General features: G+C 39.6%; 1 protein-coding gene across 2 annotated transcripts in view; it reads left to right on the top strand.

Moving 5' to 3' along the window:
- ZNF37A (zinc finger protein 37A) overlaps positions 1-23,782 on the top strand; it is a 67,030-nt gene that overhangs the window by 23,488 nt on the left and 19,760 nt on the right. For both annotated transcript variants that reach the window (XM_068547544.1, XM_068547543.1), the window contains exons 3-4: positions 22,351-22,477; positions 22,771-22,866. In XM_068547544.1, coding sequence (XP_068403645.1) covers positions 22,351-22,477; positions 22,771-22,866 — 223 coding nt within the window. The remainder of the gene's footprint in view (positions 1-22,350; positions 22,478-22,770; positions 22,867-23,782) is intronic.

Genomic DNA, 23,782 nt, shown 5'->3' with positions numbered 1-23,782 from the left:
AGTAGTCTCTTATGATCCTTTGTATTTCTGTGGTGTCGGTTGTAACTTCTCCTTTTTCATTTGTGATACTGATTTGGGCCCTTTCTTTTTTCCTTGATGAGTCTGGCTAAAAGTTTATCAATTTTGTTTATCTTTTTGAAGAACCAGCTCTGAGTTTCATTGAACTTTTAAATTATTTTTTATTCTCTATTTCATTTTTTATTGCTCTGATTTTTATGATTTCATTACTTCTACCTTTGGGTTTTGTTCTTTTTCTAGTTCTTTTAGGTGTAAGTTTAGGGTGTTCATTTGGTTTTTTCTTGTTTCCTGAGGTAAGCTTGCATCACTATAAACTTCCTTTTTAGGACTGCTTTTTCTACATCCTATATATTTTGGATCATTGTGTTTTAGTTTTCATTTGTCTACAGGTATTTTTAAATTTCCCTTTGATTTCTTCAGTGATCCATTGGTTGTTTAGTACCATATTGTCTAGCCTCCACTTGTTTTTGTATTTTGCAGTGTTTTCTTGTAGTTGATTTCTAATTTCATGGCGTTGTGGTCAGAAAAGATGCTTGATATGATTTCAGTTTTCTTAAATTTACTGAGGCTTATTTTTTTTTGGTGTCCTAGCATGTGATCTGTCCTGGAGAATGTTCCAGGTGCACTTGAAATGAATGTGTATTCTGCTGCTTTTGGATGGAATGCTATATAAATATCAATTAAGTCCATTTGGTCTAATGTGTCATTTAAGGCCAGTGTTTCCTTGCTAATTTTCTGTCTGTATGGACTGTCCATTGATTCAAGTGAGGTGTTAAAGTCCCCCACTATTATTGTGTTACTGTCGATTTCTCCCTTTATATTTAATATTTGTTTTATGTATTTAGGTGCTCCTGTATTGGGTACATATATGTTAACGAGTGTCGTATCCTCTTTTTGTATTGATCCCTCGTTATGTAACCTTCTTTGTCTTTTGTTAAAGACTTTGTTCTAAAATGTATTTTGTGTGATAAGAGTATTGTTACCCCTGCTTTCTTGTTTGTTTGCATGAAATATGTTTTTCCATCCCCTCACTTTCAGTCTGTATGTGGCTTTAGCTCTGAAGTGAGTCTCTTCTAAGCAGCATATAGATTGGTCTTGTTTTTTAATCAGTCAGCCACACCATGTATTTTGATTGCAGCATTTAGTCCATTGATGTTTCAAGTAATTATTGATAGGTACATACTTATTGCCATTTTATTACTTGCTTTATTCTTATTACTAATGCTTCACAGTCTTTATCTAGTAAATTGCTTATTTCTATTTCAGTAGTTGCTTTTTCAGGGATTTTCTCTTGCTCTTTCAATTGAGACAAATTCTTCTGTCTTCTCATTTTGCTTAACTTACTCTGTCTCTATGAAATAGGTGAAGCAGTTATCTACTGCAATGCTGAAGAGGTGTCCTTATGTGGGAGCATTCCCATACTGTCTGCGTGTGCCCAGTGGCTTTGGTGGTATAGCTGGATTTGACTTGAACACAAGTCATGTCTTTCCTCAGGTTGTGCTGGCAATTATCACCTTGGTAATAAGTGTTGCTGGAGATGTAGGGACTAGGGGTGGATACAGGTTTAAGCTCAGGCTTCCCCTCTGCTCAGTGGCTGTCTCTGCCCTGTTGGGGATGGGGGTAGGTTCTGTGTTGCTGGTCTAGAAGCCCTGAGGGCTGGGTCCAAGCTGGCTCCATTCCCTTTAAGTATGTGCTCTCCCACTCCCAGCACTGGCACCCTTACTCCAGAGGGAAGCAGCTCTGGAGCAAGGTAGGGTACTTAGCTTGAGCCCCGCGCGCAGGCCATGGCAGTCCTGCCAGGGCAGAGATCTGGACTGCTGATGCGCTGCCTGTGTGAGTGCCAGCAATGTCTGCCCCCACCTTTCTCCAACGCTGCTTTGGATCTGAGCCTCCTTTTTCCCTCACAGCTGGGCTCTTCCCTTGGCCTCTGCTTCCTTTGACCTGGTGTGGAGTTGTGCTGTAGAACAAGTAGGGCCCATGTGGGCTCTCAGTGTGGGTCTGGGCATGGGCTGTGGTGTTCTGACTGCAGATGGAGAACATGGCTGCTTCTGATGTGCTAACTGTGTGAGCACCAGTAATGGCTGTCCCTGCTCTGTTCAGATGCCATCTTGGGTTTGAGCCACCTCCGTTACACACATCTGGGACCTCACCCAGTGAGGAGGTGCATTGTGAAGCAAGTGGTGCTTGAGCGTTTGCTGGGCTCAGGTTTGGGTGCCTGCTGGGTCAGTCGCAGGAAATTGGTCAGCCATGAATGCAGTTTTCAATCTGCCTTGCTTCAGGAGCAAGCAAGCATGTGCACGCTCCTCACTGGCAAAGTCGAGGTTTCCCATAGCCCTCCTGTTACTTTTACTGGCACTCCAACCAGCCAAGGGGCTCATCTTTCCTATGTTGGGTCCCTGAATATGTTGCTCGACCACTCGCTCCCCAGAGAGGATTTCCATCTGTCTAATCTCCCTTTTCTTCCATGTCTTCTCTCAGGGGCACAGGTTCCAGCCTGATCACTTCTCTTAACTTCCTACCTGATTCTGTGTGGATCTTTCTTACAGCCTTGGTTGTACAGGATTCTTTCTGCCAGTCTCCAGTTAGTTTTAAGTGAGAATTGTTCCACATCTAGGTGTATGTTTGACGTGTTTGTGGGGAGAGGTGAGTTCCACATCATACTGTGCTATGTTGATCTCCTTCCTCTGTCAAGTGAATAGTTTGCCCACTAAGTTAAATCTGGTCTCACTTATTTACAAAGACCTATAATATAGATGTATTTGGAGACATTCTCAAAGTAACTAGGAGATTTGGGTATAATATTAGGGTTTTACAAAGTTACAAAGCAAAGAATAATAAAAACAAATCACCAAGAAGTAGTTATTGAATCCAGAGAATCCTCAAGGGCTCAGGATAAGATGGATCATTTTTCACATGGAAGTTAGAATTATTTTTCATCCTTAAATTCTCCAGTTTTCTCAGAAATATCTTGTACTGATATTTAAAGTATAAGAAATCAATGAACCCTTCAACTGATTTTATCACAACTTTATTTATCACAAAAATAAATCTCTGTAATTAATGTTTATTTAACTCAGGTATTCATTCAGCAGCTACTTATAAAAATCTACTAAGTATCCTTTGCTCTGTACTGTAGGTTCTAACAAAAATGAAATATTGGCCCCTGCAAAAGAGCCTCTCTCAGTGGGGCACAAGTGGGAGATGGGCGCACTGATAGAATACTTGAAAAGCCTTGTAACTGAGGTGCACACAAAATTCTGCTTCATGTTCTTTTTTAAGAAATTGCAGCTGTTTTATTGATCACCTTATCACACTTTCCTGTAGTAAAAAAATATGAATAAGTTGACATTTAAGTATTGTTTGAAAAAGTTTCCTGTCATGATAGAACTCTCTTATTATTTCAACTAATCAAAGTGAATATATTTCAAATATTTATGAATAAGTATTAAATACAAAAGTAAAATTTTACTGGAAAAGCATCTTACAGAGATGGAGTTGGATAGATTTTTTTACAAACTAGTTTATCAGTGGATGAGAATTACTAGAATGAGAAATAGTCAGCATTAATTCTATTCCAAGTTCAATTCCATGGATGTAAGCATTGCGAAAATTTGTTTGCATAAATAAGTAGATATGAATTAATGGAGTTTTATTATAGTAATGCCTCTAAATTTTTTGAATCCTTACAAATCATATGCCACTAAAGATCTAACAAAGAAAAATATACTTTTAATGATCTATCAGCTGGTAACTCTGGTTAGGTTCTCTCTCAACTTAACTGAACGCAAGTATAGTCATCCCTTGGTATCTACAGGGGATTGGTTCCAGGATCCCCTCCGAGGATACCAAAATTGACTGATGGCCCAAGTCCCTTAGTTGGCCCTCTGTATCTGTGGGTTCAGCATCCTTACATATGGAGGGTGACCGTAACTGAAAACCACTTGACTTGTAAAATGATAAGTTCTAACTCACCAGTCAGTTGTTCCTTTCTTTGATGTGCTTGAGGGTTTTGCATCATGGGGGTATTTCACCTTAGTAAGGTTTTCCATATTCTTTATGAGTATGTTTTTTGGTAAAGAACATGTATCCTGACATTTTAATTCGAATATGAAGTATTCTGCCCTTTATATTGAGAATTTAACCTGTTTTCATTTTGTTATGGTTACTTATTTGAATTTATAGCAGCATTTATAGCAGCTTGACTTCAATAACCTGCAAAAAACTGCTCCTTTATATCTCTGTCCCCACCCCTTTCGGTTGTTGATGTCACAAAATTACATCTTTCTTTTTTTTTCTTTCTTTCTTTCTCTTTCTTTCTCCCTTCCTTCCTTCCTTCCTTCCCTCCCTCCCTCCCTCTCTCCCTCCCTCCCTCCCTCCTTCCTTCCTTCCTTTCTTTCTTTCTTTCTTTCTAATTGCTTTACAATGGTGTGTTAGTTTCTGCTTTATAACAAAGTGAATCAGCTATACATATACATATATCCCCGTATCTCTTCCCTCTTGCGTCTCCCTCCCTCCCACCACAAAATTACATCTTTATATAATGTGTGCTCCAAAACAAAAACGAATAATTCTTTTAAATGTCTTAGTCTCCAAATTATGTAGGAAAAAAAAAGATTTGGAATTACAAACCAAAGTTACATTAATACTAACTTTTATTCTAAATTTTAAAAAACGTATAACTCTCTTAAATCACATAGAAAAGATCAAGTACAGTTAAAAATGATTGCTATAGTAATACTAGTTCTATAATTGCCTATGTATTTGCCTTTATTGGATCTTTATTTGTACGGCTTCAAGTTACTGTCTAGCGTCTTTTCATTTTACCTTGCAGGACTCCCTTGAGCATTTCTTGCAGGGCACACCTAGTGGTCATGAACTCGCTCAGCTTTTGTTTATCTGGAAATATCTTGGTTTCTTCCTGACTTTTTGAAGGACAGTTTTGCTGGATATAGTAGTCTTAGTTGACAGGTGTTTTCATTTAGCCCTTGAATATACGGACCCGCTGTCTTTTGACCACCAAAGTTTCTGATGAGAAGTCTGAAGATAATCTTAATTGAGGATCCGTCTTATGTGATGAGTCTCTTCTCTCTTGCTGCTTTCAAGATTCACTCTGTCTTTTGAAAGTATGATTATAAAGTGTCTTGATATGGGTCTCTGATTTCATTTTACTTGGAGTTTGTCAAGCTTCTTGGATGTTTATATTAATGTATCTCATTAAATTTGGGAACTTTTCATTCAAATATTAGTTTGTCAAATATTTTTTGTATATTTCTGTGAATTTCTTCAAAGATTCTCTGTGCCCCTTTCTCTCTCTCCTTCTTCTTCTGATGCGTATTTTGCTCCAGTTGATGGTGTTTCACAGGTCCTATATGCTCTGTTCACTTTTCTTCAATCTTTGTTCTTTCTGTTCCTCAGTGTTGATAATTTCCACTGTCCTATCTTCAAGTTCACTGATTCTTTTTTCTACCAGCTCAAATCTGCCTTTGAATATCTGTATGAATTTTTCATCTCAGTTATTGTACCTTTCAGCTGCATAATTTCTTTCTGGTTTCTTTTTAGGTTTTCTGTATCACTCACATTTCCATTTTGCTCACACATCATGTTCTTGACTTTCTCCACATCTTGTTCAAGTTCTTTGAGCATTGGTAAGACAGTGGGTTTAAAGTCTTTGTCTAATATATCTGCTGTTAAGTCTTTTGCAGGGACAGATTCTATTGATTTATATTTTTCTTTTTCATGGACCATACTTTCCTGCTTTTTCGTATACTTTCCTCTGTGTGTGTGTGTGTGTGTGTGTGTATAAATATGGAATTTCTGGCTCATATGGCAATTTTATGTTTAACTTTTTTTTTAATGTTTAACTTTTTGAGGAACAGCCAAACTGTTTTCCACAGCATCTTGAACCATTTTTCATTTCCACCAGAAATGTAAGATGGTTCCAGATTCTCTAATTCTGGCCAAAATGTGTTTTCTGCTTTTTGATTATAGTCATCCTAGTGTGGGTAAAGTGGTACCTCATTGTGGTTTTGATTTGCATTTCCTAAATGACTAATGATATTGAGCATTTTTTCATGATTTGGACATTAAAAAAAAATCTTCAGAGAAATATCCATTCAAGTCCTTTACATGTATTTTATTTGGGCTGTTTTTCTTTTTTGTTGAGTTGTAAGAGTTCTCTGTATATTCTGGATAATCAGATATTAGATACATGATTTGAAAATATTTTCATCCATTCTGGAGATTGTCTTTTTTCTTTCTTGATAAGATACTTTCATTTTAATTTTGATGAAGTCCAATTTATCTGTTTTTACTTTTATTGTTTATGCGTTGTCATATCTCAAAATACATTACCAAATTTTATATTTTATTCTAAGAGTTTTATGGCTTTACCTCTTATATTTAGATCCATGTTGATTTAATTTTTGAATATGGTGTTGACATAGTTGTCTAACATCATTCTTTCCTTGAGATATACTGTTGACCCAGGTCCAGACTATTCTTTCCCCACTGAATGGTCTTGGCCCCCTTGTTGAAAATCAGTGGTCCAGAGGTATGTGTTTATTTCTGGATTCTCTATACTGTTCTGGTGGTCTTCGTGTTGTTTTTTTTTTATATTATTTATTTGGTTGCATGGGGTCTTAGTTGCAGCAGGTGGGCTCCTTAGTTGTGGCTTGTGGGCTCCTTAGTTGTGGCTCCAGGGCTCATTAGTTGTGGCATGTGAACTCTTAGTTACGGCATGCACGTGGGATCTACTTCCCTGACCAGGGGTCAAACCTGGGCCCCCTGCATTGGGAGCATGGAGTCTTATCCACTGCGCCACCAGGGAAGTCCCTGGTCTTCATGTTTATACTTACACCAGTACCTATAGCTTTGTACTAAGTTTTGAAATCAGGGAAGTGTGACTCTTCCCAATTTGTTCTTTTTGTTTGTTTAAGATTGTTTGCGCTATTTAGGACTGCTTGCAATCCCATAATTTTTAGTATCAGGTTTTCCATTTGTGCAGAAAAGGCTGTTGAATTTTAATAGGGATTGCACTGAATCTTCAGATCACTCTTGGTAGTACTGCCTTTTTTCTTTTTTAATATTTGTTTATTTGGCTGGATCTTTAGTTGCAGCATGCATGTGGAATCTAGTTCCCTGACCAGGGATCAAACCCGGCCCCCCAGCATTGGGAGTGCGGAGACTTAGCCACTGGACCACCAGGGAAGTCCCAGTACTGCCATTTTAACAATACAAAGTCTTCCAGTCTATGGGCATGGAATATCCTTCCATTTATTTAGGTCTTCTTCAAGTTCTTTTCACAGTTTTTTGTAGTTTTGCATATCCCTGGTTAAATTTATTACTAGGTATTTTACTCTACTGGATAATATTGTAAATAGAATTTTTTTAAAATTTACTTTTTGAGTTGTTCATTGCTGGTATAGGAAAAAAAAAAAAAACCTGATTGTTGTGTGTTGATTTTGCACTGTTATATAAATAAGTTCCTTTTTACCTTTTTTAAAAAATAGATTCCACATATGAGTGACATCATATGATATTTGTCTTTGTCTTACTTCGCTTAGTATGATAATCTCTAGGTCCATCCATGTTGCTACAAATGGCATTATTTCATTCTTTTCTATGGTTGAGTAATACTGCATTGTATATATGTACCACATCTTATTTATCTATTCCTCTGTCAATAGACATTTAGGTTGCTCCCACGTCTTGGCTATTGTAAACAGTGCTGCAATGAACATAGGCGTGCACGTATTTATTCGGATTATGGTTTTCTCTAGGTATATGCCCAGGAGTGGGATTGCTGGATCATATGGTAGTTCTATTTTTAGTTTTTTAAGGAATCTCCATACTCTTCTCTATAGTGGTTGTACCAATTTACATTCCCACCAACAGTATAGATGGGTTTCCTTTTCTTCACACCCTCTCCAGCATTTGTTTTTTAGATTTTTTGGTGATAGCCATTCTGACTGGTGTGAGGTGATACCTCATTGTAGTTCTGATTTGCATTTCTCTGATAATTAGTGATGTTGAGCATCTTTTCGGCAATCTTTATTTCTTCTTTGGAGAAATGTCTATTTAGATCTTCTGCCCATTTTTTTCTTTTTTTTTTTTCTTTTTTTTTTAACATACATAGAGCTGCATGAGCTGTTTGAATATTTTGGAGATTAATCCCTTGTCGGTCACATCATTTGCAAATATTTTCTCCCATTCTTTGGGTTGTTTTTTCATTTTGTTGATGGTTTCTTTTCTGTGCAGAAGCTTTTAAGTTTCATTAGGTCCCATTTGTTTATTTTTGTTTTTATTTCCGTTATTCTAGGAGATGGATCAAACAAGATATTGCTGTGATTTATGTCAAAGAGTGTTCTTCCTATGTTTTCTCTAAGAGTTTTACAGTATCTGGTCTTACATTTAGGTCTTTCATCCATTTTGAGTTTATTTTTGTGTGTGGTGTTAAAGAATGTTCTAATTTCATTCTTTTGCATGTAGCTGTCCAGTTTTCCCAGCGCACCATTTTTTGAAGAGACTGTCTTTTCTCCATTGTATAGTCTTGCTCCTTTGTTGTACATTAATTTTTTTGTGTCACTTAGATGTGATTTACAATTTCACTTCCAAAGGTCCTTTTCCAAAGACAGCTTTTCAATGAATTTTAACACCAAGTGTAGAAATTTGTTAGTTTATTAACTCTACTTTTGTCATACATTGGCAATCTCTTTACTATCTAGAGACTAGATGTTATAAAATTGGGACCCATTTGTCCAGTATATACATAATATATACAGTAAAGTTAAATGAAATGCATGTAACATGCAGAGCAATGGGTAAGTTGAAATGTTCTAGTACACACTGGCAAAACATCTTTTGCCATCTTCCCTCCCACCTCCCTCAACCCAATGAACAAGCACAGAGTACACTGTTCAGAGGGGAGGTTTAACAATTCCATTTCCAAAGACAGTATTTCCCATCAGTTTTTAAAAGATATTTACAAGAAGCATTATTCTACTGCTTCTACTTTTAAATACATAAAGCACTTCTAAATATCTAGAAAGACTAGATATTTCACATAGGAACTTACTTGTGCACTATGTACACAGCACTGTTAAATAAAATTGCATGCATATAACAATGGTTATAATCTGAGGTATCTTCTAAATATGACCATTTTGGCCTGAACTATTCCCTCCCTCACTTCCTTCTCTCCACCACCAATCCAGTGGACAAGTACAGGCATGTGTAATCTTAGAGGTGGTTGAGAAAATTCATATCCAAAAGTCATTTACAGAAGACAAGCTTTCCTATGAATTTCAACACAAATTGTACAAAATGTGCTAATTGTACTACTTTGTCATACACTAGCAACCTCTTTAACATCTAGAGACTAGATGTTGCAAAATTAGCACTCATTTGTCGATTATATACACTGTGTACACAGCAAAACAAAATACACATAACATACAAAAAATGGTTTTGTCTGGAAATGTCCAGGTACAAACACATTAGCACATTACCTTTTGCAATTCTTTCCCTCCCATCTCCTCCAAACCACTGAACAAGTTAGACAATAGTGTACTGCTCACAGAGGTGGTTTAATATTTAACATTCCCAAAGATAGTACTTCCTATGAATTTTCGCAAAAATATATTTACAGAGTGACATTTTACTACCTCTACATTTACCATACGTCGGGCACTTCTAAACATATAGCTGGACTAGATGTTTCAAATAAGGACTTAATTTGTCCACTATATACAGAGCAGTCTTGAATAAACTGCACACATGTGACAGTTATAATCTGAAAGTGTCTTCAACATATGTGCATTCTACCCTAATACCAACCCCCTTCCCTTCTCTCCCATCTCCACCAACCCAGAGAGCTATAATGCCCACGTTTTCAGAAGACAATCTTTCCTAGAAATTTTAACACAAAATGTACAAAATGTATTATTTACTAACTCTATTTTTGTCATATTCTGGCAACCTTTATAACATCTAGAAAGACTAGATGTTGTAAATTAGGACTCATTTGTCCATTGTATACACTTTATACACAGCAAAGTGAAACAAAATGCATGAACATAAAAAAGACGGTAATCTTGCCTCACTATAAACACACTGGCACAGAGGTCTTTGCACTTTTTTCTCCTCCACCCGACCTTGAACCAGAGCACAAATGCAATGCATACTGTTCAAAGAGGTGGTTTGGCCAAGCTTGCCCCCCCTCCAAATAAAGAACAATATTTCATATGAATTTTAACAAAAAGATATTTACAAAATGTCTTTTTATTACCTCTACTTTTAACATATATCAGGCACTTCAGAACATCTAGAATGACTAGATATTTCAAAAAAGTACTTATCGTCAACTGTATATACAGTAGTGAGGAATAAAATGCACACACAAGAAATGGTTATAGTATGGAAATGTCTTATAAGTATGACCATTCTGGCATAGAACTTTCTTTTCTTCCTCCTCAAGGTTTTCCATTCCATGTCCTTTAACCCACTGAACAAATGTGGACCTCTGTGGCTCCTTTCTGTTGTTTTCTTCGTCTCTATTTCATTTATTTCTGCTCTGATCTTTATGATTTCTTTCCTTCTACTAACTTTGGGTTTTGTTTGTTCTTCTTTCTCTAGTTGCTTTAGGGGTAAGGTTAGGTTGTTTGAGATTTTTCTTGTTTCCTGAGGTAGTATTGTATTGCTATAAACTTCCCTCTTAGAACTGCTTTTGCTCAGTCCCAAAGGTTTTGGGTCATCATGTTTTTGTTGTCATTTGTCTCTAGGTATTCTTTGAATTCCTCTTCACTTTCTCCAGTGACCCATTGGTTGTTTAGTAACATATTGTTTAGCCTCCAAGTGTTTGTGTTTTCTACAGTTTTTTGCCTGTAAGTGATTTCTAATCTCATAGCGTCCTGGTCAGGAAAGATGATTGCTCTGATTTCAGTTTTCTTAAATTTAATGAGGCTTGATTTGTGGCCCCAGATGTGATGTATCCTGGAGAATGTTCCTTTTACACTTGAGAAGAAAGTGTATTCTGCTGCACTGGGAGGGAATGTTCTGTAAATATCAGTTAAGTCCATCTGGTCTAATATGTCATTTAAGGTTGTGTTTCCATATTGATTTTCTGTCTGGATAATCCATCCATTGATGACAGTGGGGTATTAAAGTCCCCCACTATTACTGTGTTACTGTCGATTTCTTTTTTTATGGCTGTTCACATTCGCCTTATATATTGAGGTGCTCCTTTGTTGGGTGCATATATATTTGCTATTGTTATATCTTCTTCTTGGATTGATCCCTAAATCATTATGTAGTGTCCTTCTTTTTCTCTTGTAACAGTCTTTATTTTAAAGTCTATTTTGTCTGATATGCTTATTGCTACTCCAGCTTTCTTGTGATTTCCATTTGCATGGAATATCTTTTTGCATCCCCTCACTTTCAGTTTGTGTGTGTCCCTAGATCTGAAGTGGGTCTCTTGTAGACAGCATATATACGGGTCTTGTTTTTGCATCCACTCAGCCAGTCTATATCTTTTGGTTGGAGCATTTAATCCATTGGCATTTAAGGTAGTTATTGATTTGTTTGTTCCTATTGCCATTTTCTGAATATTTTTGAATTTGTTTTTGTAGGTCTTTTTTCTTATCTTTCTGTTTTGTTCTCTTGAGGTTTGATGACTATCTTTAGTGTTATGTTTGGGTTGCTTTTTCTTTTTGTGTGTGTATCTATTGTAGTTTTTTGGTTTGCAGTTCCCATGTGGTTTTTTTTTTTTTTTTTCATACTAAGTGATCTTTTGTTTATTTGTAACTTCTCTGCTATTCCTATCCAAGATAGAAATGTAGGTTTACAGAGACTGTAGTAAGTTTCTAATATTCAGGCTAAGGATGTTGAATGTTTAGTCCTTTTGAGATTTTATACTTCATTGACTCACTGAAACCAGTGAGCTCAAACCATTTCCATGTACCTTTTTTTTTTTTAAACATCTTTATTGAAGTATAATTGCTTTACAATGGTGTGTTAGTTTCTGCTTTATAACAAAGTGAATCAGTTATACATATGTTCCCATATCTCTTCCCTCTTGCATCTCTCTCCCTCCCACCCTCCCTATCCCACCCCTCTAGGTGGTCACAAAGCACCGAGCTGATACCCATGTGGTTTTGATATAGTAGTCTATATAAGATTGTTTCACGTTGCTGGTCTCTGAATTTCAAATGCAATCCCCTTTTCCAGCATTTGTACTCTCCTCTTCTAATGGTTGCTGGTTTTGATATCATATTTGTGTGTGGATGATTTCCTACTTTTACTGTATGCTTCCCTTTACTGGTGAGGTTTCCCATTTGTGATTTTCTTATTTCTAGTTGTGGCCTCCTTTTTTTTTTCCCCCCTGCCTAGAGAAGTTGTAAAACTGGTTTGGTGATGCTAAATTCTCGTAGCTTTTGCTTGTCTGTAAAGCTTTTGATATCTCCATCAAGTCTGAATGAGAGCCTTGGTGGGTTGAGTATTCTTGGCTTTAAGTTTCTCTTTTTCATCACTTCAAATATATTGTGTCACTCCCTTCTGGCCTGCAGAGTTTCTGCTAAGAAATCAGCTGATAACCTTGTGGGGATTCCCTTTTATGTTATTTGATGCTTTTCCCTTTTTGCTTTTAAGGTTTTTTCTTTAATTTTTGTTAGTTTGATTAATACGTGTCTCGGCATGTTCCTCCTTGTGTTTATCCCAGATGGGACTCTCTGCACTTCCTGGACTTGGGTGACTGTTTCCTTTCCCATGTTAGGGAAGTTTTCAGCTATTATCTCTTCAGATATTTTCTCAGGCCATTTCTCTTTCTCTTCTTCTTCTCGGACCCCATAATGCAATTGTTGGTGCATTTAATATTGCCCCAGAGGTCTCTGAGACTGTCCTCATTTCTTTTCTTTCTTTTTTGCTTTATTCTGCTCTGTGGAAGTGATTTCCACCACTCTGTTTTCCAGCTCAGTTATTCATTCTTTCACCTCAGTTATTCTGCTATTGATTCCTTCTAGTAGTTTTCATTTCAGTTATTGTGTGTTCGTCTCTATCTGTTTGTTCTTTAAGTATTCTAGTTCTTTGTTAAACATTTCTTGTATCTTCTCAGTCTGTGCCTCCATTCTTTTTCCGAGATTTTGGATCATCTTTACTATCATTACTCTGAATTCTTTTTCAGGTAGATTGTCTATCTCCTTTTCATTTAGTTCTTCTTTGGGTTTTTAGGTTGTTCCTTTGTCTGAAATATATTCCTCTGTCCTCTCATTTTGTCTAAATTTCTGTGCTTGTGGTCTCCTTTCTGCAGGCTTCAGGATAGTCGTTCCTCTTGCTTCTGGTGTCTGACCCCTGGTGGGTGAGGTTGGTCTAGAGGCTTGTGCAGGCTTCCTCATTGGAGGGACTGGTGCCTGCTGTCTGGTGGGTGGAGCTGGGTCTGGTTCTTCTGGTGGGCAGGGCCGTGTCAAAGGGTTGGTTTTGAGATGGTTGTGAGCTCAGTACAACTTTAGACAGCCTGTCTGCTGACGGGTGGGGCTGTGCTCCAATCTTGCTGGTTGTTTGACCTGAGGCTTTCTAGCACTGGAGCCTTCAGGCTGTTGGGTGGGGTCGGGTCTTGGTGCTGAAATGGGGACCTCGGGGAGTGCTCACACTGATCACTATTCCCTGGGGCCTCCACTGCCAGTGTCCTTGCCCCCACAGTGAGCTACAGTCGATCCCCACCTCCCCAGGGGACCCTCCAAGACCCCTAGATAGGTCTGCCAGGTTCCTTTGGAGGTACTGCTTTGTGCTGTGTCCCAGTGCACATGAGGCCTAGTGTGCACGCCCTCCAAGAGTGGAGTCTGTTTCCCCCAGCCCTGTGGAGCTCTTGCACTCAAGCCCTGCTGGCCTTCAAGGCTAAATGCTCTAGGGGTTTTTCCTCCCAGTGTCAAACCCTCAGACTGTCTTGGAGGGCTACTTTTTTTAATTTAATTATTTTATGTATTTATTTTTGGCTGCACTGGGTCTTCGTTGCTGCACACGGGCTTTCTCTAGTTGTGGCGAGCGGGGGCTACTCTCCATTGCAGTGCGTGGGCTTCTCATTGCAGTGGCTTTTCTTGTTGCGGAGCACGGGCTCTAGGCACACGGGCTTCAGTAGTTGTTGCAGGCAGGCTCAATAGTTGTGGCTCACGGGCTCTAGAGTGCAGGCTCAGTAGTTGTGGCGCATGGGCTTAGTTGCTCCGCAGCATGTGGGATCTTCCTGGACCAGGGCTTGAACCCATGTCCCCTGCATTAGCAGGTGGTTTCTTAACCATTATGCCACCAGGGAAGCCCTGCAGGACTATTTTTATGTGGGAAGTTCCGTGTAGCCTGCATGGGTTTAACATTTTTTGGTCCAAGGGCTGTTGTCAGTATGGGTGTCTGCCATCTTTTTCTTCAGCTTATGCTTATCACCTTGGTAAGAGGTGTGACTGATGTTTTAGTGACCAGATCCTGCACTGGGTATTGAGTGGGGCCTCCTCTTTGCTCTGTGGTTGCCACTGCCCTGTCAGGGGCGGGGTCTGCTCCCTAGTTGTTGTTGAAGACTGCTCCCCCAGTCTGTTTCTTAGCTGTGTTTCTGATCTGCAGTGCAAGGTAGGCTGTATTGGACCACTCCCACTGGGAGAGAAGCCACTGAGTACACCTCCTCTGCACGTGTTCACTTCTGAGTGTGCTCTGCTGCGTCACCTTTCACCCGTTGTTGGAGCTCACAAATTCCACTCTCATTGGCACTGCTCTCAGCCCCACTTTAACTGTGGGTATGCCAGCAATTGGCCCTCGTGTCTCTCAGGCATTGTTTTCACCAGGCCACCAGCATAGATCCACTGAGGTCAGTTCCCAGGACTGCAGTAATCATGCATCTGGAACCACTGTGGGCGCTGTGGAGGCAACCCAGACTCTGGCCTGGCCAATCTCCCATGTGTACTTGCCCACAAAGTCCACAGCTGCTAAAGCTAGACCCGTCTCAGCTGCAGGAACACTTGTTGTCCCTTCAGATGTTCCTGAGGTGCTGCGTTTACTAAGCCAGTCATGGGGGTGTAATTCCGTTGTTCACGCAGTGGGAGGAGAGATTTCAGCTCTTCTTTCTTAGTTGCATGGCTCCTGGGGCTCTGCTGTGGTTTCACCCTCACCTCTGCACGTGGGCTACCCACAGGCATCTGCTCCTGGGGCTGCCCTGGAGCACACGAAGCCCTCCCAGGTGGGAGGGGGCTGAGGCAGCAACCAGGGGCGCATGAGCCTGCCCAGGCAGGAGGGGGCAGAGGTGGCCACTGACTGTGGCATGCGTGCCTGCCCAGGCGGGAGGGGCCGGAGGCAGCCACTGGGGGCACACAAGCCTGCTCTGGCAGGAGCCCCTCCTAGTGCCCGCGGAAGCAGCAGCCAGCACGTGGGGAAAGAGGCAACAGTAGTGGCCCCGCTCTCTGTGTGTCACTCAACAATGATGCTTCGCGTCTATGGCAGCCTGGACTTTTTCCCTGAGCATTCCCAGTTACGGAGCTCCTCACTCCCACCCCTTCATGTTGTCTCCTTGCAGCCAACAGCAGTCTTCTTTTTGGATCTGTTCTCCAAGCACCCTGTTCCAGCACCCAGCCCCTGTTGTACTGGTGGACACACACCTCAGCCTGGGGTGCACAGGGCTGTGGCACGGACCACCTTTATAGGTCTCAGTCTGTCCTGCCTGCCACAGACAGATTGCTGCTCTCTCCTCCAAGCCCCTGAAGCTCCCCTTTTGTCCCAACTGATCTCCCCACTGGTGAGGGGGCTCTCGGGTGCGGCAACCTCTCCTCTCCTTTAGCTCCGCAACAGGGGTGCAGTCCATCCTATTTCTGGGGTTTTTTTTTTCCTTTGGTCCTACGTGGTTACATGGGGTTCTTTCTTGTCCTTTTAGGTGTCTGAGGACCTCTGCTAGTGTTCAGCAGGTGCTCTGTGAGAACTGTACCATTCGTAGATGTATTCTTGATGTATTTTTGGGGGGAGGTGAACTCCACGTCCTCCTACTCCATCATCTTGACTCCTACCTCTCTTTTATATTTTAGAGCATATTTAATACAGTTGACTTAAAGCCTTTGTTTAGGAAGTTCAGTGTCTCATCTTCTCAGGGACACTTCTGTCAATTTATATTTTTCCTTTGGGCCATACTTTTTTGTTTCTTTGTGATTTTGTTGTTGAAACTGGACATTTGTATATCATAATGTTGTAATTTTAGAAATTACTTTCTTGCTCTTCTCCAAATTTTGCTGTTCTTGATTGTTGAAGACTACAGTTATCCAAATGACTTTTCCAAACTGCTTTTGTTTTTGCAAAGTCTGTATTTCTAATCTGTGGTCACTGAATTCTCTGTTCCTTTAGCTTGTGTTCAGTTAGTGTTTTGAACATCCATCATCTCATATAGGTACAACACTAAAGAAATAGAAAAAAAAATTTTTTTCCTTGTGATGAGAATGCTTAGGATTTACTACTCTCTTAACTTTCATTTATAACATACAGCAGTGTTACTTATCTTTATCATGTTGTACATTACATCCCTAGTACTTATCTTATAACTGAAAGTTTGTATGTTTTGTCTACCTTCATCTAATTCCCCTTCCCCCTCCTCCCCACCTCTAGTAGCCACAAATCTGATCTCTTTTTCCATGAGTTGGTCTGTTTGTTTTTGAAGTATAATTGACTTACAGCACTATTTTAGTTCCTTGTATTCAGCATAGTGATTCTACGTTTCTATACGTTTCAAAATGATCACCAGTAATATGTCATTTGTTACTATATGAAGATATTATATAATTATGTTCCCCACACTCTACATTTTATACCTGTGACTCTTTTATTTTGTTAACTGAAGGTTTGCACCTCTTAGTCTCCCTCGCCTATTTCTCTCCTTCCCCTACCAACCTCCCCTCTGGCAACCACCTATTTGTTCTCTTTATCTATGACTCTGTTTCTGTTTGGTTATATTTGTTCATTTGTTTTGTTTTTTGGATTCCAGATATAAGTGAAATCATGCAGTATTTGTCTTTCTCTGTCTGACTTATTTCACTTAGCACAGTACCCTCTAGGTACACCCATGTTGTCACAAATGGCAAGATTTCGTTCTTTTTATGGCTGAGTAATATTCCATGTGTACATGCGGGGGGGTGAGTGAATATCTTTTCAAATTAGCATTTTTATTTTCTTCAGATAAATAGCCAGTAATAGCCAGAAATGGAGTTGCTGGGTTGTATGGTAGTTCTGTTTTTAGTTTTTTGAGGACTCTCCATACTGTTTTCCATCGTGGCTTTACCAGTTCACATTCCCACCAACAGCATGTAAGGGTTCCCTTTTCTTCACGTCCTCACCAACACTTGTTATTTGTTTTCTTTTTGGTAATGGCCATTCTGACAGATGTGAGGTGATATCTCATTTTGGTTTTGATTTGCATTTCCCTGATGATCAGTGATGTTGAGCATCTTTTTATGTGTCTATTGGCCATCTGTATATCTTCTTTAGATAAATGTCTTTTCAGTTCCTTGCCTGGGTTTAATTGGATTGTTTTTCCGATGTCAAATTGTATGAGTTCTTTGTATATTTTGGATGTTAACCCCTTGTTGGAGATAGCATTTGCAAATGTCTTCTCCCATTCATTAGGCGGCCTTTTCATTTTGTTGATAGTTTCCTTCATTGTACAAAGCTTTTTAGTCTGACGTAGTCCCACTGGGTAATTTTTGCTTTTGTTTCCCTTGCCTGAGCAGAATATTCAAACCATTGCTAAGATTGATGTGCAGAGAGCCTATTTTTTTTTTAATTTTATTTTATTTATTTTTTTATACAGCAGGTTCTTAATAGTTATCCATTTTATACATATTAGTGTATACATGTCAATCCCAATCTCCCAATTCATCACACCACCACCACCCCCCACCACTTTCCCCCCTTGGTGTCCATACGTTTGTTCAGAGAGCCTATTTTTTGTTTGTTTTTTTTTTTTTTTTTTTTTTAAAACAATGGTTTCATGAGCAGTGATGGGGGGCCTCTGTGTTTTGTTTTGTTTTGTTTTTTAAATTTATTTATTTTTATTTATTTATGGCTGTGTTGGGTCTTCGTTTCTGCGCGAGGGCTTTCTCTAGTTGCGGCAAGCGGGGGCCACTCCTCATCGCGGTGCGCGGGCCTCTCACTATCGCGGCCTCCCCTGCTGCGGAGCACAAGCTCCAGACGCGCAGACTCAGTAATTGTGGCTCACGGGCTCAGCCGCTTCGCGGCACGTGGGATCCTCCCAGACCAGGGCTCGAACCCATGTCCCCTGCATTGGCAGGCAGACTCCCAACCACTGCGCCACCAGGGAAGCCCTGTTTGTTTGTTTTTGCCACACAGCACAGCTTACAGGATGTTAGTTCCCTGACCAGGGATTGAACTCATGCCCCCTGCAATGGAAAGAAGAGTCCTAACCACTGTACTGCCAGGGAAGTCCCCTGTGTATGTTTTCTTTTCTTTTTTTTAAATTAATTAATTTATTTATATTTGGCTGGTTGGGTCTTAATTGCTGTGTGTGGGCTTCCTCTAGTTGCGTTGAGCAGGGGCTACTCTTTGTTGCAGTGCACGGGCTTCTCGTTGCGGTGGCTTCTCTTGTTGTGGAGCATGGGCTCTAGGCGCACAGGCTTCAGTAGTTGTGGCTTGCAGGCTCTAGAGCACAGTCTCAGTAGTTGTGGCACGCGGGCCTAGTTGCTCCGAGGCATGTGGGATCTTCCCGGACCAGGGCTTGAACCGGGAAGTCCCCCCTGCGTATGTTTTCTTATAGAAGTTTTATGGTTTCAGGTCTTACATTTAAGTCTTTTGTTCATTTTGAGTTTATTTTTTATGGTGTAAGTAGTCCAGTTTTCCCAGCAAGAAGCTGTCTTTTCCCCATTGTATATTCTCACCTCCTTTGTGGCAGATCTTCTCATACACCTTAAATTGTCTCTAGATTACTTATAATACCTAATACAATGTAAATGCCATGTAAATAGTTGTAAATACAATGTAAATTCTATATAAATAATTGCTGGTGTGTGGCAAATTCAGTTTTGCTTTTTGGAACTTTCTGGAGTTTTTCTTCCCCCAAATATTTTCATTCTCTGGTTGCTTGAATCTGTGGATGTGGAACCTGTGCATATGGAGGGCCAATTGTATGTAGATATGTTTAAAAAAAAAAAAAAGTGTCCTGACTTTATAGAATGGCTGCACTTCAGCTTTGGTCTTCATTAACTGCTGGATCTCCACAGAGTGGAGGTCCACCAAGGTGCCCTAGGAGTCAGTTACTTTGTCAGTGAGTTACTTTGCCAGTCATTCATCTTAGCACCTATGCTGACCCCTGGCCCTGGTTGGAGGGCTCAGAGATTGGTAGTCTCCGGCTGTGGTTGGAAGCCGCTGCTTCTGCCCACTTGTGTGCTTGTATAAATTGTAGGTACCATGCTTCTAGTTTCTTTTGTCTGATACTATCCACTTATATCATCCAGAAGTTGCATAAAATTGTCTTTCTGGTGTATTCTGTTATTGGCACATTTGTTTGTTTTACTTCTGTTTTATTGTTTCTTCCACTTATATTGTTGGAGGCATCAGAGAGAGATGTTTGTTTTAAGTCCACCATCTTTATTTGGAAGTGTCAGTTATTTGTGAAACTGTGTTATTATTTCCCACTATTCTCTTGTCATCTGGTTCTGTTCTTACATTTCAGAAAATTTCTTCTCAGCCTTCATAGCCTATTTTTCTATTTTCTGCCAGCCTCTCAAATATTGGTGATCCCTTAAATTCTGTGCTGGTATTTTTTCTTTCCTCAATTTGTCTCCTCTGTGACCATCTGATTCACTCTGGTGACTCCAGTGACAGAGTTGCGATTTTCACCCAAATTCTTATTTTCATACTACACTTCTAAATTCCAGATTCATCTATCCAACCTTCCAGTTGATATTTCTACTTCCATGTTCTGAAGATATCTGGCATACTGTATGTCTAGCATCTGTTTCATTGTCACTGTGCGTCTACCCTGCTCTTCCTCCTGTTTCCCCAGACTTGACAAGAGGTTTCCAGAACCTCCAAGGCAGATCATGCAGACCCTCTGGGAGTAACTCGTCCTCTCTCCCTTTGCTCAGCAAGTTCCCTGTTTAGCATCTCCACTAATAATATAGGCGACTCCCCTCTTAATACAGGCGATCCAGCACAGATATTTACAGCATTGGGATTACAGCATGTGAATTGGCCAGTGGGCAGGTACCTTTCCAGGACATGCACAGGACTCAGACGTTGTTACAGAAACTGAAAGGTCCTCCTTAGAGCCCATTGGATATCAGTATTTTCCCTCAATCAGAATCCAGAATGAAAAGTTCCCGATCAGGCGTAGACTCTGGGATTGGAGAAAGTGTACACGTCTCCAGTGGAACTCGCACAGTAAATAGTGACAGATTGCAAACACCGCCCTCAGAAACATTCTCTCCTGCCTTCCTTAGCTTGGTACAGCTCTGTCTGCAACAAGATCCTGAGAAAAGGCCATCAGCAAGCAGTGTATTATCCCATGTTTTCTTCATACAGCCTTATTTTGAGTTTCTTTAGCAGATGAAGGAAGAAAGCCAGAGTTCAGCACTTATACTGTTGCCTCCTGCTTGTCACAGGCCATCCACAGCACCACCTCCAGCCTCACCTAGGACTGAGCTGGAATGGGATTTTCCTGATGACAAAGATTCAAACTGGGAATCCTAGGGCTGCCAAATCCTTTCATGTCCTATATACTTGACACTTCCTCCCTGCTGCTTTTTCTTCTGTATTGCTAGGTACAAACACTAGAATTATACTTGAAAATACAGCTGGGTGCACTGGAGAATCTATCATTTAAAACCACTCTGTTCAAAGGAGCATGAGTTTATAGCCCCTTTCGTTAGCTCAGAGTGCTATTATAACTCCAGGGAAACTTTGGAATTATTAATCTAACTACATTTAGTGTCATCTGTTCTCCAAATTTTTCCCAAGCTGTGACTAGCTCTTCTTTTTGATCTCTCAATATAATTTTTGAGCCAGTTAAATTTTTCAGCATTTTGCTGCCCTCAGGAGAATGAAGCCTTAGAGGACATTGCTTCCAAGTACATTTTTTACTTCCAGATTCTCTAGCCTTTTTAATCAGCATGTTAAGTCAACAGGCTAGTTTATCCTGGCATCAAACCCGTTTTTGATAGAAGGGGAAATGTTTATACTTTCCCATTTTCTTCTGTTAATACTTACAGTAATATCAAACTAAGCCTCACACATTAAATGATTCACTTGAAAAAAAAAAAAACACAAAACTTTGGGATCATTGCTTCCTCGGCAAAAATTAGTTTATATAACTAGGATGGAAGTGTGTATTTCCATTTCACTATTGGCTTCGTGCTATTCACAGCAATGACCTAGGGTAAGTGGAGATGGGGGAAGAGAGAGAGGCTGTGCCCTAAGGGAGTGTGCAAGATAATTCTGCACACATCATATACTGTCAGTCCTTTAGGGCATGGGAAGAAAATATTAGCTTGTTTATTTACATTTTTATCTGAAAAGAACAGAATTAAGCTCTCCTCATATGTGAATTGACAGTATTTAATTTATTGATAAATATAAATAAAACTGGTGGTTCCTCAAGAATTTTATGGATTAGATGAGTGATGAAATATTTGGAGATCACCAACAGAATTTAAGCCAAATATATTCCCTAGTTTCCTCCCCTGAACCTTTTGCCCCTGCCTCTGCAGCCTTTTATCTCATCACAGGTTCAGACCTGCTCTCCTGTCCTGTTGTACAGTCCATTGACTTGCCACATGTTTTTTCAGGTCTTCTTAACATTTCTTGCAGTTTGCCACATATTTGCAAAGAAACTACTATTTATATTTAAGCACTGAAAGTTTTATCTGCTCAGTGAAATCCAGGGTGCTGACACTCTCACATGAACTTGCACAGAACCCCTTTATGATCTGTCTGCATTGTACATATTTGTGATATGGGTCCTTTAAGTCCTATGGTAGGTATATCTTTATATCTTTCCTTATGAGAATAAGCTCTTTGAGACCAGGAAGAGTATATTTTTCAACTTGGAATTCTCAAAAGCTAGGACACTTTCAGGCACATAAAGGCATGCAGATATTTTTCCATTGAGTAATAAATTAATCCACCAATGGTATTTCTACCATGGTTTCTTGTTTAATCACAAAGTGTAACACAAAACAAGCTATGTAGTAGAGGTCCTTTGTAACATGTTCTGGTCAATTTTCAACAGGAAAAATGGTAAGGATTAGTCTTTAAACTTCTTTTTCCACATCACCTGACTCTGACCACTGCAGATTGAGCAGAAGTGTGTTTTTCTAGGGATCACTGTCATTCAGGGATGTGACTGTGGGCTTCACCCAGGAGGAGTGGCAGCACCTGGACCCTGCTCAGAGGACGCTGTACAGGGACGTGATGCTGGAGAACTACAGCCACCTCATCTCAGTAGGTAGGGAGCGCTTATTTCCCATGTAGACCCCCAGTATACATGTCCTTTCTTATTTACAGAAACTTGTGGAATTTTTGTAGAATATATGTAGAATATAATAATATTTAGGTTTGGGAATTACAAGCCAAGGACAATTTATCCCTTTTGGGTACCGGAAAGAATGTTGTCCTCTGCCCCATAACAGGATTAGATGAGCTTTTTTTTTTTTTTAATTGTATACTCTTTGAGAACAGTGTATCAAAGACCCTGACACTCATCCTATTTGTCTCATGTCATATAATTCTCATTCACAGGGTTTTGCATCCCTAAACCAGAAGTGATCCTCAAGTTGGAGCAAGGAGAGGAGCCATGGATATTGGAGGAAGAGTCCCCAAGCCAGAGTGTCCCAGGTGAGTCTGGGAGTATGAGCTGGACGGAGTTTAGGAGGAAATCAGATCACAAAGGGGTAGTTCAGAGATTAAGGCCATTGAAATGGTCTTCAGGAATCATGTTTTAGTGGCTCTGGACCTTTGGAAGTAGCATGTTAACATGACTCAAATATCCAGTGTCACTGAATCGTGCAGTATCTCCCCAGTGTCACTCTTATACATAAATGGTATCCTTTTTTTAAGGTGTAAATTACGTAGAGTTAAATACACAGATGTTTAAGTGTTCAAGTAAATAAAGTTTTGTATATGCATACATCCATATAGCCATTGTCAAGATGAACATATGGAACTTTTTTTTAGCACCCCAGAAGGCTCCCTGGTGTCCTCCTCCCAGTAAATAACATCTCCCCCTTCTATTATCATAGATCAAGTTTGCCTGTTTTTCTTCACTTCAGATAACTGTAGTCATACAGTAGGTACTATGTATATATGTGCACTATGTATATACATACACCCAATATGTATATATGTATATATACTGTGTGTGTGTGTGTGTGTGTGTGTGTGTGTATAGTGTCTGCCTTCTTTGGATCAGCACTATGTCTGTGAGATATATATGTCATATACATTAGTAGTTTATTGCTTTATATTGCTGTGCAGTGTTCCATCATGACTATCCCAGAATTTATCTGTCCATTCTATTATTGAAACATAATTGGGGTACATATTTGAAACATGCTTGTTTTAAAATATATTTATTTTGAATTTGAGCATATTTGAAAAATGGTGTTACATTTTTTAATTGAAGTATAGTTGATTTACAATATTACATTAGTTTCAGGTATACAACATAGTGATTCAATATTTTTGCAAATTATACTCCATTATAAGTTATTACAAGATAATGGCTATAATTCCCTGTGCTGTACAATGTATC

Source organism: Eschrichtius robustus, chromosome 7, assembly GCF_028021215.1.
Source record: "Eschrichtius robustus isolate mEscRob2 chromosome 7, mEscRob2.pri, whole genome shotgun sequence".
NCBI lineage: Eukaryota > Metazoa > Chordata > Mammalia > Artiodactyla > Eschrichtiidae > Eschrichtius > Eschrichtius robustus.
Note: the sequence above shows the minus strand (reverse complement) of the source record. Positions and strands in the feature narration are given on the sequence as shown.